Source organism: Lepus europaeus, chromosome 7, assembly GCF_033115175.1.
Source record: "Lepus europaeus isolate LE1 chromosome 7, mLepTim1.pri, whole genome shotgun sequence".
Taxonomy (NCBI): domain Eukaryota; kingdom Metazoa; phylum Chordata; class Mammalia; order Lagomorpha; family Leporidae; genus Lepus; species Lepus europaeus.
In genome coordinates, this window is record NC_084833.1 from 105825971 (window position 1) to 105841935 (window position 15965).

A 15965-nucleotide genomic window follows, 5' to 3' on the forward strand; every position below is an offset into this window, starting at 1 on the left:
GTGCAGAGCACCATGGCAGGGCAGGGCCAGGAGCCGGGGAGCCTGCTAAGAGGGTGGTGGGTGGTGGCTGGGGACGGCTGCTGGAACTGGAGGTGCTGACCTGAAGGCTGGGAAGCGACTCACGGAGCAGAGGAGAGGCAGGCCAGGAAGAGGGAACAGACTGAGAAGGGCACAGGGATCAGTAGCGGCGAGGGTGAGGGTTTGTAAGGACTTAGGGCAAGGAGCTCAGAGTGGGCAAGGGGCGGGCAGTGGAGTCATGGAGGGCTCCGTTGGCACAGCAAGGAGTGAGGAAGCCTCTGGAGGCTTATCTGTAAGCAGTGCCTGCCAAGCGCCAAGTGGGGATTCCAGATAAGCTCCTAGCTGTGCGGCGACCCTGGAGGGTGACCAGACATGGCCAGAGCGCAGGCCCGAGGCATGGCAGTGGGGAGGAGGTTCAGGATGAAGGGCAGGGATGGACGGGATGGGGGAAGAGAAGGGGAGGTGAGGGTGGCCAGACTGACTGGGTGTGGGTGCTGGGGCCTTCAGGGAGACGAGGCACAGTTTTGGCAGGAGAGCGGTGGAGATGCCCCTTCGTGCTGCCTGTGGCCAGCACACGGGGAAGCCAGAATGCAGCTGGGACTGGCACATCCTGTGGTGTAACAGAGATGTCTGGGCCTGAGACACTGAGCTGGGGGTTGTTAGCAGGAGGGGACATGGACGGCCGAGGCCGTGGCAGCAACCAGGGTCAATAATGCGGAGGCACCAGCGAGTCCCCAAGGGAGGTGAGAACTAAGTCAGCGGCATCAGTCACAGAGGGTGCTGAGCAGCAAGGGTGTCTCAGAGACCGCCCGGCCCAGATGGGAAGGGGAGAAGTGGCCTAGAGCCGCAGAGGGCCAGCGAGAGCCCTGGAGCTGCAGGGAGGTGTCCGGTGGCTGGGGGGGCAGCTGAGGGGTTTGGGGACAGGAAGTGTGGCTTGGGTTGGTCTCCAGGAGGGCGGTGCTGGGGGGGCCGTGGGGTCTGTGGTGGGTAGGGAAGGTATGGGTAAGCGGCTGAGCGGGGCAGTGGGACAGCAGGGCCTGAGTGGAGATGCCCCACATTGCATCAGAGCACAAGTTCTCCAGAGACCTAGCTCCTGCCCAGCTCTGCTGTGGCCCTGGGTTGGCTCCCGGACATCCATGGGTCTCAATGCGTGTGTCTGCAGGTGTGCATGTCTGTATCAGTCTGTGCAGGAGTGTGCATGTGCACGTGCACACACATGAATGTATGTATGTGAGCGTGCATAGGTGCATACACGTGTCATGAGCGTGTGTATGTGTGCACGTGTTCTACGTGTGTGACTGTACACAGCGTGCATGTGTGTGTAGGAGGGTGAGTGTGCACGTGTTCTACGTGTGTGACTGTACACAGCGTGCATGTGTGTGTAGGAGCGTGAGTGTCACGTGTACTACGTGTGTGACTGTACACAGCGTGCATGTGTGTGTAGTGGTGTGAGTGTGCACGTGTACTACGTGTGTGACTGTACACAGCGTGCATGTGTGTGTAGGAGGGTGAGTGTGCATGTGTTCTACGTGTGTGACTGTACACAGCGTGCATGTGTGTGTAGGAGGATGAGTGTGCACGTGTACATGTGTGTGACTGTACACAGTGTGCATGTGTGTGTAGCAGTGTGAGTGTGCACGTGTTCTACGTGTGTGACTGTACACAGCGTGCATGTGTGTGTAGTGGCGTGAGTGTGCACGTGTACTACGTGTGTGACCATACACAGCGTGCATGTGTGTGTAGCAGCGTGAGTGTGCACGTGTTCTACGTGTGTGACCGTACACAGCGTGCATGTGTGTGTAGGAGCGTGAGTGTGCACGTGTACTACGTGTGTGACTGTACACAGCGTGCATGTGTGTGTAGCGTGTGAACACTGTATGTACATGTATATGAGCATGTATGTGCGTGCACGTGTGCATGGTATGCATGTGTGATGTATGTGTGCACATGTGTGTATGGCACATGTGTATATGTGCCTGTGTGCATGAGTACATGTGTGTGCACATGTGTGAGCGTGTGACAGCTGGGGAAGGAGACAGCAGTGTTAGTCTCTGCTCACAGGGAAGCTGCGAGGGGCGAAGCGTGACTGAATTTTAGGAGGCACAGAGCTCAGGAGGAATGTGTTCCATTAATGACGGAGGCAGGGGCTTGCTCTCTGCCAAGGCATTCAGGCCCTTGAACCCTTGCCTCTAAGGGGCTCTAGCTGTCCCAGGAGGACCAAGGGCTATAGCCCCCCACCTTGACAAAGCGAGTTTTGGAGAACAGGTGGTGGCGCCCCTGGCAGGAAGTAGAGACACCGAGGTCACGTGGAAGCCAGAACCAGCCCAGCACTGCTCGCCTGCCTTGGCGCCAAGGCCCTGCCACTCTTGCCCAGGACTGCTCAGCTGTAGCATGGGATGGCAAGCCCTGTCCCGTTGCTGGGTGCCAGCGCTGAGCCTGCAGCGTGGCAGGGCTGCTGCCTCTTGTGTCTGAGCAGGGGAGCTCCAGCCAGGAAGGGGGGCCGGGCTGAGCGGGCAGCATGCAGCCTTGTCCAGGCCCTGGGACCCCAGGGCTAGAGCCAGGCGGGTAAGCAGTGGCTGGGGGAGCAGGAGGCCAGGTCAAGACCCCAAAGTCCTGGGCTCGTGGGACCAGTTCCTGTGTCTCAGGCTCGGGACAGAGGCCCTGCCTAGCACCTGCCCTGCCTTGGTGTTGGGTGGAGGTCTCTGAGAAGTGGGGGTGCACCGCAGTGCCACACAATGTCTAGGTCAGGGGTTCCAGGGTCACGCCCCAGGAAGGGCTTCTTCCAGTTCAGAATGCCTTCATGGCTTGCACTGCACCAGGGGCGGCTCCTGGAGCTGTGGGCGCTCCGCTGGGGCTGGGGGTGGAGGTGCATCTTTGGAGCAACCCCCAAGGGCCCCAGTGGAGGAGCTGAGCGCTGGGGCTGTAGGCTTGACTTTGGGGTGGGAGGTGCGAGTGGTGGGTTTGGTGTGGGGCAGCGGCGGCGGGGGGGGGGGGGCACCCGTGGGCTGTCTGCAGGCTGCTGTGAGGCTTTCCCAGAGTCAGGGGGCAGCAGAGGCCCAGTCTTGGCGCTGCAGGCCGGCGGCGAGAGGCCAGCGACTCACAGGTCAGGGGCAGGGGAGGGCAGACAGCCCCTGTCTGGTGGCAGCCCCGCCCCCGCCTGGCTTCTCACCCTTGCTGGCGGGCTCGATGATGACCTTCTCGCTGCTGTTGCCCCGGCCGGCAGAGGTGACGGCGGCCACCCACAGCAGGTACTGCTGCCCTCGGTTGAGGTGGGCGATTCGGTAGAAGAGCTGCTCGGGACTCGTCTCGTACTCGCTGGGAGCCTGCAGGGCAGAGTGAAGCGGTCCTTCGAAGCAGAACCTGGGCCCTGGGGCCTCCAGCCCCCACTCAACCCAGTGCCCCGGGCTCCAAGGAAGGGAGGGGTGGGAGGCAGGATCCCATCACATTTGCTGGAGCAGCGGTTTGCACTGGGCTGGGTCCCTTGGGAGGTGACCCTCTGGGTGGTGCTGGGCCAGCCTCAGTTTACCTCTTTGCCTGCCCCAGGCTCTGATGACTGTGGCTCCAGGTCAGGGACCAGGAGTGTTTTGGGTGAGGGGTGGAGGGGGCCAGGAGAAAGGAGAATGGGGGAGGGAGGGTCCCAGGTAAGCTATGAGAAAGGAACGAGTTTGTGGAAAGGAGCCAAGTTGCTGCCTGCGCCTTTCTGGGGCTGTGGCCAGGCTCCACAGCCTGTCCCCGCTCAGAGTGGCCGCCCAGCCCTGCCGTCTAATTACCCACTCCTCCATTCCTCGGGCAGCAAGCCCGTCGGGGAGGGAGGGGCAGGAGAGGGAGCGCAGGAGCTTTACGGGGCACCGCTTTATTAATGATTATTAGTGGTATAGATCACCATATATAGTTGTAGGTTATAGAAATCTATAACATTTTTTTAAACCAAATGACAGTTTTGACAAGTTGCCAACAAAACAATATCAGATCCCAGCGGTTTTACCAGTTGCTTTGATGAAAAGATTATGTTGCCTTGGAAACCAGAGGCTCAGATATTGAAATGAATTTGAGAAGCAGCTTTTGATAAGCGCCAGTGTGCAGACCTCCTGTCAGCCTCTTTCCTGGTGCCGGTGGGATGGGGCTGACTTCATTTTATTTTATTTTTTGGTCAGCTGCGGGGAAGGGAGAGGAAGACAGCACCAGGGTCCCTTTGAAATCTGGGCAGAAGTCCAGGGCTAGTGTGGGGGGGCAGCCCCCCTGTAACAGACAGGGGGTCCCCCGAGGCCACGGGGAGCGAATGATTTGTTATCTCTGCAGTCACGGGCTCTTGCACATACCCGCTCACATGCACACGGACGTGGGGACGCCAGGACGCCTGTGCCAAGGGACAGACATGGGTCACAGAGGGACAGTCTCCAGGCCCTGGGAGGGCTGAGCGCTCCGGTGACTTCTAACGGGGGAGACCGTGCTCCTGACCCCAGCCCTTCTCTACAAGGAAATGCTGGGGAGAAGGCTCCGGCATCCGAGCAACACACACAGAGCTCCCGAGCAGACTCCTCCCTCCTGGGGGTCTGGCCTTGAACCCAGGAGGTCCCCGCTAGGCGACAGCACTGTGGACCCCAGTGCGAGTACTGCAGCTCATGTCCATGCATGTGGCGCGGTGGCTTGAACACTGTCCTGCACTACTTACGAGGCTCAGGACTGGCAAGGTGGCCCTGGTTCCCGGGGCCTCGGCTTTCCATCCTGCACACCAGGCAAGCCCTGCCTGCTCTGCACGGTGACCGAGCGGTACGAAGCAAGGGGTGTGCAAGGCCACGGTGAACTGGGACTTTCAGTGAGGATAGGGGATGGATTTGGACTTTGTGTTGTTAAGGATCCCTTGTTATTAAACATTAATTACTGTGTACAGGAGGACAGATACCCTGACCCTTTGCTTATGTCTGTAAACTTCCTTACGTTGTTTCACACCTTCTTGAACTTCCACTTAATGACACAATAGAAAACATCCCGTGAGACTAAACAAATCTGAAATTATATACATTACATAGGCCTTGGCTGTAATATGTATTACAGAAAATTAAATGTTTATTAAAATAACTTTTGTTAGGCATACGCTGACATCTGGTAATAAACTAATTTGTTAAATGTTATAAAAAATGCCGGATAATGTCTTTAACAGAAAGCAGCAAATCCATAAAAATTGGGACTATGTGTCTAGTTTTTATAGTTTTCTTGACCTAACATATATAAGTGGGATTACATCATATAAACATGAAAATAATAATTCTAGAAAATAAATGTAGATGTCTATTTTAGAAAAGTATTTAAAATCCTAGGACTGAATAATTACAAATGAGTAGCAAAAAACACTAATATGTTAAAATCACTGATATGTGAAAGCCTCAATAATCCCATGGCTAAAGAATCAATAAAACTACATGCCAGATTCTAAATAAAAATGTATGTGCACATGTGCATGTGAGGGGAAGTTGCATGTACTTGTGTGTATGGTCAGCATGTACTGGTGGGAAGCAGGCAAGTCTGGCTTCCCCTCGACGGTCTAGGCGTCTTACCCAGTCCCCAGGCACCTTCCTTTTAACCTGGACTCCCCGTGAATCGCACGACATTACTTTCAAAAGCACACAGTCAGATCCCCACATAATGTCTCAGTGAATCAAAGATTAAAAAAAGGCAAACCACGAAAGGTAAATATTTATCGGTCTTTCTAGTCACAAAAGTAAAGGCAAAAATCATAAATGCAAATAACTGATAATTTCACATTACATAAAAAAACTATGGCACATGAAAAACAGAACCAAAGGGCAAGCCGTGAACTGGCACATATTTGCCCCTCACTTGATAGGAAATGGTTATCAACCCTCACACAAAAGAACACTCACAAATCAGTAAGAAAAGCGCGCGGTGGGGCTTGTGGCACAGCTGGTTAAGCTGCTGCCAAGACACTGGCATCCCACCCACGAGGGCAGGGGACCGAGTCCCAGAGCTGCTTCTAGTCCAGCTCCCTGCTCCTGTGTCTGGGAGCCAGCAGATGATGCCCAAGGGCATGGCTTTCTGCCACTCGTATGGGAGACCTGGATGGAGCCCCTGGCTCCTGGCTTCAGCCTGGCTCAGCCCTGGCTGTTCTGCACATCTAGGGGAGTGAACCAGCAGATGGAAGATCTCTCTGTCTCCCCCTCTCTTGCTGTCACTCTGCATTTCAAATAAATACATAATAAATAAATAATCTTAAACACAAAATAAGAACAATGAGAGTAATCAAAATAGAAAAAAGGACAAGACATATAAATTGGTAATTAGTAGAAATAGAAAAAAATACAGTCAACAACTATGTGAGAATCATCTAACTAGTGATCAAAGAAAGACAGTTTAAAATAAGTCACCTTAAAAAACATTCACCTTAAAAAACATCCACCTTAAAAACCAAACCAAACCAAAAACCTTGGGATGAGTATAGACATGGAGGTGAACCTGCCCGTGCCATAAACACCGAGGATGCTGGCAGAGAGGCCGACTGGTATAGACTTTAACAAAATTCACACACTTTGTGATCCAGGGATTTCTACAGAAATTGATCCTGGGAAAAATACTAAAATAAGTGCTCAAGACTTTTGTGAAGAAAGTCCACTGAAGCATTGTTTACAATGGTGAAAATTTTGAAGGTACATTAAATATGGAATAGTGGGAGCCTGCTTAAATAGACTTCGTATAAACAGAAATTCACCATCATGTTTTCAAAGAACATTTGATGGCGTGGGGCAGTGCCTAGGTATATTACATGCAAAAAAGCAGGTTATGTAATATTCACAGAATTTTTTGAAAAAATTCCAGAATATAATATGTGTACAGATCAAAGACTGGAAGGCGACGTGGAATCTTCAAAAAGTTCATGGAAAATGAATATTATGAAAAACCTGGGCTTGGATTTCACAACCTTTTTGCAGCAAAATAAACTTATCTTTTAAATTCAATTTTTTCCGCAAATGCCTTTGAAGTCCCCTTGTATGACAAAGTGTCACTGGTTTATCTTGGGGGAGTGAGAGTACAAGTAACTTTTACTTGCCTCTTGATTGTTTCATATATTTTATTTTATATTTATTTAATATTTAATATGTATTTATATTTTATTTACAATTTTCTGTAATTAAATTGCATTATTTGTATAGTCAGAGAAAACTGACAAATACGCTGAAGTGCTTGGAAGAACTTCTACCAGGCCCCAGGGCAGCTCTGGCTACCTGTGCCCCCGGCAACGCACTGACAGCCAGTGTCACAGGCACCTTCTGTTCTGAGGACGCCCACGTACCCGTGAGACTCTCCCACTGCCACGCATGTGCACACTTGCTCCCAACCCCGTGCCTGTATCCGTGATTTTGCATTATCACCTACACACGTGTGCACCCTCGTCCCCAGCACATCTCCCAGGCCTGCCTTCGTAGCTGTTTGTAATGCAGTTGTTTGGAGTCTGGAATGTGTTTGCTCAAAGCGGTCGTGTCACACGTGGTGGGTGGGTCCTGGGTCCTACACTAGGTGAGCCAGTTCATCTGAGTTGACCTGCTCTCCTGCCCCCATGTGGCTGAAGTTCCCAACCCCCCGGGCAGTCCTGTGTGACACTGTACACCGGGACGCCTCCCCAGGGGAGATGAGACTCCTAAGAGTCCAAGACACGAAGAAGGCAGAGGGTGGGTCCCGGGGTCCCCAGCGGCTGGAGGAGGGGATGGGCCTGGGAGAAGACGCAGCCAGCGGAGTGAAGGAGCAGACCGGGCTCCCGCACACCGGTCCCTTGGGAGACTTCATTGTCAGAGGAGGGAATGACTGCAGAGGCCGCGCTAGGGAATGCCCAGTGTCTCCCTTTCGTTTCAGAAAGGACACTAGCCCAGGAGCTCCAGCCTCCAGCCTCCAGCCTCCAGACTTCTCCTTGCTCATTTCCCAAACCTGCAGTGATTGATGGCCCAGGCACACAGCTCAGCAGCAGGAGACCCAGTGACGGCAAGATGCTGCCCCTGTCCTCACAGGGTCTCGGAGACCAGCACGGGAGAAAGAACTGGTCACCTTCCTGCTCTGGAATGCATTCAGTGTGTGACCGTGGGCAGAGGGCACGGCACGGTGGGAAGCCAGTGGGGCAGGGTGCGGAGGCGCGAGAAGGTATAGTGGGTGTCCAGCAGGGTGAGGGGTTTGGTGTCACGAGCTCCTAGGGTGTGTGTGTGTGTGTGTATGTGTGTGTGTGTGTGTGAGAGAGAGAGAGAGAGAGAGAGAGAGAGAGAGAGAGAGAGAGAGAGACTGGCTGGGCAATCCCCAGTGTCCGTGTAGATGTGGAGCACCTGTGAATGAGGTACGAATGGCCCAGCACCCATCAGGGCAGGGTGTTGTCAGTCAGCACCTGTGCACCCTGGCGCCCAGCGCTCCCCCTCCTAGGTCTGTGCCCGACAGGAGCACATACGCATGAGTGCCCAGAGCCAAGTGCAAGAATGTCCGCAGCCGTACCGCTGGAACAGCCCCCAACAGAAAAGAATGGAACCCTTCCCTCATGGGTATCCGTGGATAGCACATGGAAAAATGTGTCGTGATCTTTGCATGCAACCGAAAGCTATGTGGAGATGAGAGCGAGTGATCCGAGGTCACACGCCATGATGGGTCTGACATTCACAAATTCAAAATAACGCTAAGCAACAGAAGTCAGACAAGGGTGTGGCTCCACCTACACAAAGCACAGGAAGAGGCAGCGCTGATGATGCTCCCGAGGTCACCAGAGGGGTCGCCCTGGTGGGGACTGGCGGGGCTTGAGGGCTTGCTGTGCCTGTCCCCTGCCCTGGGGCACTGCCTGGAGCGCTGTGCAGCTTCATGGGGCTGCGTGGTCACCACGCCACATGCATGTGTGGCAGTGCCATGAGGACGGCCAGGAGGGCAGGGCCCTCCCCTAAGAGAACTCTGGCCTCTGTGGTGAGGAGCTTGGCCACCTGCCACCAAAGGCCAATCCACACAGATGACACAGTCACCTTGTGATTTCAGGGCGGCTTCCTGGAGGTCGAGTGCAAACCTGTAGTTGCTCGGGCTGATACGTTGCTGATTGAAGAGGCCGGCCTCCTCCCCCTGCTCCTTGCTCCCCATCCCCTCCTCATGGTCCTCCAGTGTGCTCCCTTCTGCCCCACCCCCACTAGACTGGATGCATCTGCTCCGGTACCTACAACAGGCACGTGCGAGGGTAGTCACTCAGCTGGACTTTGGGGCTGAGCAGCTGGAGACGAGAGCGGCAGGGGAAGATGCTGATGATGGGACCCCTCTAAGTACTCACTGGGAGGGTAGGGGCTGCCCCCTGCACTGTGCCCCCACCTGGGGCTGCCCCTCTGCTCCTAGGGTGTGGGCAGGTAGCGCAATCTCTCAGCCCCAGGCCCTGGCCCTTGCCTTTCTCAATGGCATCTCTCCTCCTCCCCTGAGCTGACTCCATGTTGGGGTGGCCACCCAGGCCAGAGCTGCCACAGCCCCTCCAAGCCTACGCTGTCTATGCAGAACTTACCATGGCTCATTGCTAGGGCACAGACCAGACAGTCCTCAGTCCCCATCCCGGGACCTGCTAGAGCTTCCTTGGCCAACCAGACAGAAGAGCTATGTACCTGCCTGCTTGGCTGTGACCCACCTGCCGTAAGGGAGCCTCTGGGGCTTGGGACGATCATGCATCCCCTGGAACAGAGGACTTATCCAAGATGGAGAATGGGTAAAGCCCTGGCCACTGCGGGGTGACCCGTGATCATTCTCATCCACGAATCTGAACGGATGAAGCCAGGGTGTGGCCTGGCAGCCAGCTGATCTGCAGGGTGCCTTTGCTTTTCTCTCATGCCCCTCATCGTTCCGTCCTGGGACCCACTTACCGGCTGGCCAGACCCGGGGCTGGAGCAGAAGATGGTGTATTTGCGGATCACCCCATTGGGCTTCGTGGGGGGCAGCCAGGACACGACCACACTGCTGGCTGATGAAGGGACAGCCTTGATGCCAGCAGGGGGACCTGGAACTGAGCAGGGAGAAGGTCTGGTCAGTTTAGAGAAGGGAGGGGCACAGCCTGTGGAAGGAACTGGAGTGGGGAGAATGAGGCAGATCAATCTGGCAGAGCTTCCTGGAGGTGGTGTCCTTGAGCTACATTTTAAATAGAGGCTGGCAAACAGAGGAAAGGAGAAAGGTAACCTTTGGACGTGTAACAAAATTTCCATAGCGGAGGCCCTTAGAGTACAGCAGCTGCAGAATCGTTTGGCTAGAACCAAAGACTTGGGACAGGCAGGTGAGAAAGAGAACCGGGGAGGAGCTCAGGATCTCTGCCCCCAGTGCCCTCACTAACCACAAGCCTGTGTCTCGGGGAGAGAGCAAGCCGGCACTCGTCATCTTACTCTTCTTGGTCTGCATTCCTTGGGGCTGAGGCCACAACTTCTGGGCGCCGGCTTGGCCCTTTCTGTTTCCAAGAAGGAAAGTCCACCCCGGGAGCAGCCAGGAAACCCACTCTAAGTGGATGCCAGCTCATGTGACCCTGAGCTCCCCCGGCCCCGCCTCTGGGCTGCCTGGGACACCGGCAGCTCCCACACACTCTGCATCTTCACACCTGCATTGCATGGTTCTCCTCTGTGTCCAGCCTCCTGGAGATCTGCTGCTGCTTTGTGGATGGTGACAGCATCCTGCTCACTTTATTTTACTCCCTCTGAGCTCAGTTTCCCCATCTATACCACTGAGGTGACCACCACATTAAAGGGTTGTGGAGAGACTTGGTGCCCATTAAAATAAGGCACCTAGCACAGCACCTACCGCACCAGACACTCAATAAACTCTAACGAGGATGATTTTTGCCTTTTCTCTCTCAATTCTCAGCCTGCGGCACCTACTTGACTTCCTCTCCCTAGTAAGTGGCCGACAATTGGGGCTCAGTGAAGTAACTGGACACAGCATCATCACCACCCAGTGCTCTGAGCCTGGAAGCTGGGAGTCGGCCTTCACGCCGCCCATCCTCCCTGGGACAGCTCTGCCATCTGCCACTCTGCTCAGCATCTGCAGTTGTAGGGTGTGGGGGTCTGGGGTTGGCCACGAGAGTAAGTGTGCTCACTGAAGTGTTCAAATCTTCTTATTGCACACTTCCCTTTCCTATCACTTAGCACATCTCGAGAGAGATGTGCTAAAATCGTCCATGATTTTGGACTGGTTGTTTCTCCTTGTAGTTGCCAGTGTTTGCTTTTCCACGTTTTGAGGCTATATGATTAGGTGCATGCAAACATTTAGAGCTGCTGTAGTTCCCTAGCAAATCTGGGCTTTTATCATAGCCACGTGTCCTTCTTTACCTCTAGCAATGCCTTCTGCCTTCAAACACACCATATTAATATTCTAGCTCTCTTTTAGACAATGTTGCAGTTTGCCTTTTATCTTTTCCCATTCTTTGATGCTGAACTTTTCTATGCCCTTACGTTTTACGCTTGATCTAAGCCAAAAGGCTGAGAAGCAATAAGCCCTTACGTTTTACATGTCTCCCATACACAGCACATATTTGCTAGTCTTATAGTCTTTATCTTTTAATCAGAGAATTTAGTCCGTTTATCTTTAGTGCAATTCCTGATATATTTAGGTTTAAATATCCCATCTTACTAAATGCACTGTTTGTCTACCTATGTTGTTTTTCCTTTACTTTTTTTTTTTGGTCTACATTTGGATTATTTAAAAAATATTCTATTTTACCTCCTCTGTTAGTTTGATGGCTATTACCAAGTGACACTTTTCTTTTCAGTCAATGCAAGGATCTAAAAACTTTCATTTACCCTCTCTCAATTTATGTGCCATTGTTTGTACTTTAATTCTGCAGAGACATTATCATAGTTATGGTAGGGACCCAAGTACTTGAACCATCACCTGTGGCCTCCCAGGGAGTGCATTAATAGGAAGCTGGAATTGGAAGCAGAGCCAGGACTTGAGCCCAGGAACTCCAGTATGGGATGTGGGTGCTCTAAGCAGTGTCTTAACTGCTGCACCAAATGTCCACCCACCAGGTTACTTTTAATATCTATCTCCCTCCCCCCTTCATTTTATTATGATGTGCTTAGGTGTGTATTTCTTTAATTTATTCCTTCATAATTTGTAGAACTTCTTTAATTTGTGGCTTGATATCTTTCATCAACATTTTAAGACATTTTGTCTTTTTGTCACATTCTCTCCCTCCTCCTCTTTGGGATGCCTTCTCATTGCATCCTCTGTGTCCTTAATACTCAAAATGTGGCCCATAGGTCATCAGTGGCACCACCTGGAAGCATGTTAGAAATGCAATCTCAGGGGCTATCCTAGAACTACTTAGTCAGAATCTGAATCTCAACAACATGACTCCCAAGTGATCTGTGTGCACATTAAAGTTTAAGAATAATTTCTCTGTGACTCGACCTGCACTTTTACCATTTCCTATCCATTTGTCTTTCTGGGCTCCATTTGGATATTTTTTTTCTGACATATCTTCCAATTCACTCATTGTCCCTTCAGCTGTATCAAATATGTTGTTACACCCATCTACTGCATTCTGAATTTCAGGTGTTAGCATTTTCATATCTAGATTTTCCATTTGATAGTTCCAATTCTTTGAAAATTTCAACTTTGTCAAGCATAATTATCATGAAGTCCATGTTTAATAAAACTGAAATCTGGAGTGTCTGTGGATTTTTTTTTTTTTTTGACAGGCAGAGTGGACAGTGAGAGAGAGAGACAGAGAGAAAGGTCTTCCTTTGCTGTTGGTTCACCCTCCAATGGCCGCCGTGGCTGGGGCACCGCACTGATTTGAAGCCAGGAGCCAGGTGCTTATCCTGGTCTCCCATGGGGTGCAGGGTCCAAGCACTTGGGCCATCCTCCACTGTACTCCTGGGCCACAGCAGAGAGCTGGCCTGGAAGAGGGGCAGCTGGGACAGAATCCAGCGCCCCAACCGGGACTACAACCCGGTGTGCCGGCACCGCAGGTGGAGGATTAGCCTATTGAGCCACGGCGCCGGCCCTGTGGATCTGTTTTTTTCTCCCTCTCTCCTGCTGCCTTTTCTCTTGTGTTCTTATTTTTTATCATGTGCCAGATACAGCTTTGTGAAACTGTTTGCGGAGATAATGAGGCCTCAGATGATATCTTCTTAAAGAAAGGATTCAAATTTGCATCTGCAATCTAGGTTTGCTCTAATCCAGTCTCCAGCACGGAGATGATTCAAAGCAGAGCTGTGTACTTCTGCACCTAGACTGTTATCCCTCACGGTCTTGGCTCACGTGAAGGGGATTCCTTAGCCACACCTGCGCAGGCCTGACCTTCAGTGTATGTCTCCCTAGTGCTGTTCAGCGTCTCAGCCACAGCTCCAGGTTCAGGCACCTGCCCCTCTGTTGTAGAGCCCAGGCTCACCTCCTGGGCCTCTATTTTCCTTTGGATCTTGGCCCGGCAACTGTTTGCTCTCCTGCCAGTGCTCTGATGCTTCCAAGCAAGTGCTTATAAAGTGTTTTACCCAGATTTCCTGGGTGTCCTTGGCAAGGGGAAAGGGGGTTGGTGTTGAGTTTCCCAGGCCACATTGTTGGAGGCAGAACTCTGTCACGTTGCCCTAACCAGCCTCCTGCCCTTCCTCCTCACCACTGCTAACCCTGAGCGTGACTTCCTCATCTCTGGTCCCTGTTCCTCCACCCCCTTAGTCATGCCTCTGCCTCAGTCAAGGTCTCTGACGTGGCCTAAAACCCACCCCTGCTGGGGCCGGTGCTATGGAGCAGTGGGTTAAAGCCCTGGCCCGAAGTGCCGGCATCCCATATGGGTGCTGGTTCGAGTGTCAACTGCTCTACTTCCGATCCAGCTCTCTGCTGTGGCCTGGGAAAGGAGTGGAAGATGGCCCAAGTCCTTGGGCCCCTGCACTCCCATGGGAGACCTGGAAGAAGCTCCTGGCTTCTAGCTCCTGACTTCAGATTGGCTCAGCTCCAGCTGTTGCAGCCATTTGGGGAGTAAACCAGTGGATGGAAGACCTCTCTCTCTGTCTCTACCTACTCTATAACTCTGTCTTTAAAATAAATAAAAACAAATCTTAAAAAAAAATACAGCCCCAATTTACACTTGGAGCCAGCTTCGGTAGTCACAGGGGAGATGAGCAGCAGCCCCAAGGCTTGGGAGCTCATGAGCTGAGTCCAGCCGAGCCAGCCCGAAACCAAGGTCAGCCCAAGAGAGCTAGGCTTAGGGAATGAACCTGAATTCATTTGTCTGCGTCTTTTCATTTCTTTTGGCTTTCCTCTAAATTTTCTGATTACTTTCTCCTTTAGAAAGATACAACATCCCAGGGGTAGGTGGGGTCATGGTGTCTTCAGATCAGGTTTGCCCCAGGAGCCACGGCAGGGCTGGGACCGGAATTGCTCTGCTTGCCTCGCCAGCAGAGCAATTCCTGTAAGGACTTGCACCTGCGGGGCAGGCGGCCTGCTGGACAGGCAGAGTGGAGGCCTAACCAGCCCTTCCTCCCACTACCACCTCACCTTTGCTCCTCCATGCTTCAGAGACTGCTACGTCTCCTACGCCAGAGGTGAGTCACGCTTGGTGTGAGTCAGCCAGGGTGACTGGCTTAGCGAGAGTCCTGTGCCTGTTCCTGCCCGTGAGAACTGAGGACGACTCCGCAGAGGGGTTCCTGGGAAAGATTTCTCGCATGGAAAGAGACTGCCCCCTCTCTCATCTTGGCCCAAGTGGGATGCCCGGCTGCAGCCGTTCTCTGGCTCAGTGGAGCCCGGCCAGGTGCGAGCCACCGGCTGAGCCAGCCCTGTGCCGCCCTGCTCAAGGCTTCCTGTATACAATAATACATGAGCTTTCCACGTACAGTGTTTTCAGCTGGGCCTTCTATTGCCCCCAAACTCCCTCTCAGATGCAAGGGGCTGATGGGAGGCATGGAGGATAAGGTAGATCAGAAAGCTTGGATTTGCCACCTGTTAGCTAAGGAGCATTTGGAGAGCAGCGTATGCTCTCCAGGCCTCAGTTTTATCACTTGTAAAACAGAAATAAGGGGCCAGCGCTATGGTGTAGGTTAAGCCTCCACCTGCAGTGCTAGCATCCCATATGGGCGCCAGTTCAAGTCCCAGCTGCTCCACTTCTGCTCCAGCTCCCTGCTAATGCGCCTAGGAAAGCAGTGGAGGATGGCCCAGGTGCTTGGGCCCCTGCACCCATGTGGGAGACCTGGAAGAAGCTCCTGGCTCTTGGCTTCAGCTTGGCCCAGCCCTAGCAGCTTTGGCCATTTGGGGAGTGAACCAGTGGATGTAAGATCTCTCTCTCTCTCTCTCTCTCTCTCTCTCTCTGTCTCTGTCTCTTCTCTGTATCTCTGCATTTCAAATAAGTACATAAATGTTTAAAAAAATGGAAATGCCAGCTAGCTCAGAGGGCTGTCAGGAAGGTTGAATTGTTAGGCTGGCACATGACACAGTCATGTTAGAACTCCGGGCTGAGGCCTTGCCGGACAGCTGGGCTCCTACCTGGGGACCCTGAGCCCTCAGTCGTTTCAGCACCAGCACCTCGGTAGCTGTAACACAGCCCCCACCACCAGCATCGGACCTCAGAGAAAGGCTCTCCCAGCTGTCTTGCTCAAGGAGGCATCACTGTGCCCATTTCATCAGGAGTGGAATGAAGCCCAGAGGGGTGAAGCGACTCGGGGGGCGGAGCCTCCCAGGCCCTGCTCGACTGTGTGCCCGCATATGCGGTTTCCTCAGTGGTGCCAGGGCCAAGGTGAGGGCGGGAGGGCTCCTCGCAGGGAGGGGCGGTGCTCCTAGGCCTCCGGGCTCCTCAGGGCCTCCGCCTGGGTAAGCAGTGGAGGTGTGTGAGGCTCAGGTCTCCATCAGAGTAGGGGCGGGAAGGGGCCTGCAGGCCCTGGTGGCTCATTTCCAGAGGCTGGGAAGGTGCCTGCGTGTGTGTGGCCCCAAGGCTTCAGGGAAGACCAGGCTCTGGTGCCATCTCAGCTCAG

At 53.1% G+C, this 15965-nt stretch overlaps 1 protein-coding gene across 1 annotated transcript in view; it reads right to left on the minus strand.

Annotated features, from left to right (window-relative positions):
• Positions 1-15965, minus strand: part of DSCAML1 (DS cell adhesion molecule like 1) — a 324313-nt gene that overhangs the window by 12549 nt on the left and 295799 nt on the right. The window contains exons 19-20 of the mRNA XM_062197103.1: positions 9885-10024; positions 3188-3341 (exon numbers count right to left, since the gene is read on the minus strand). Coding sequence (XP_062053087.1) covers positions 3188-3341; positions 9885-10024 — 294 coding nt within the window. The remainder of the gene's footprint in view (positions 1-3187; positions 3342-9884; positions 10025-15965) is intronic.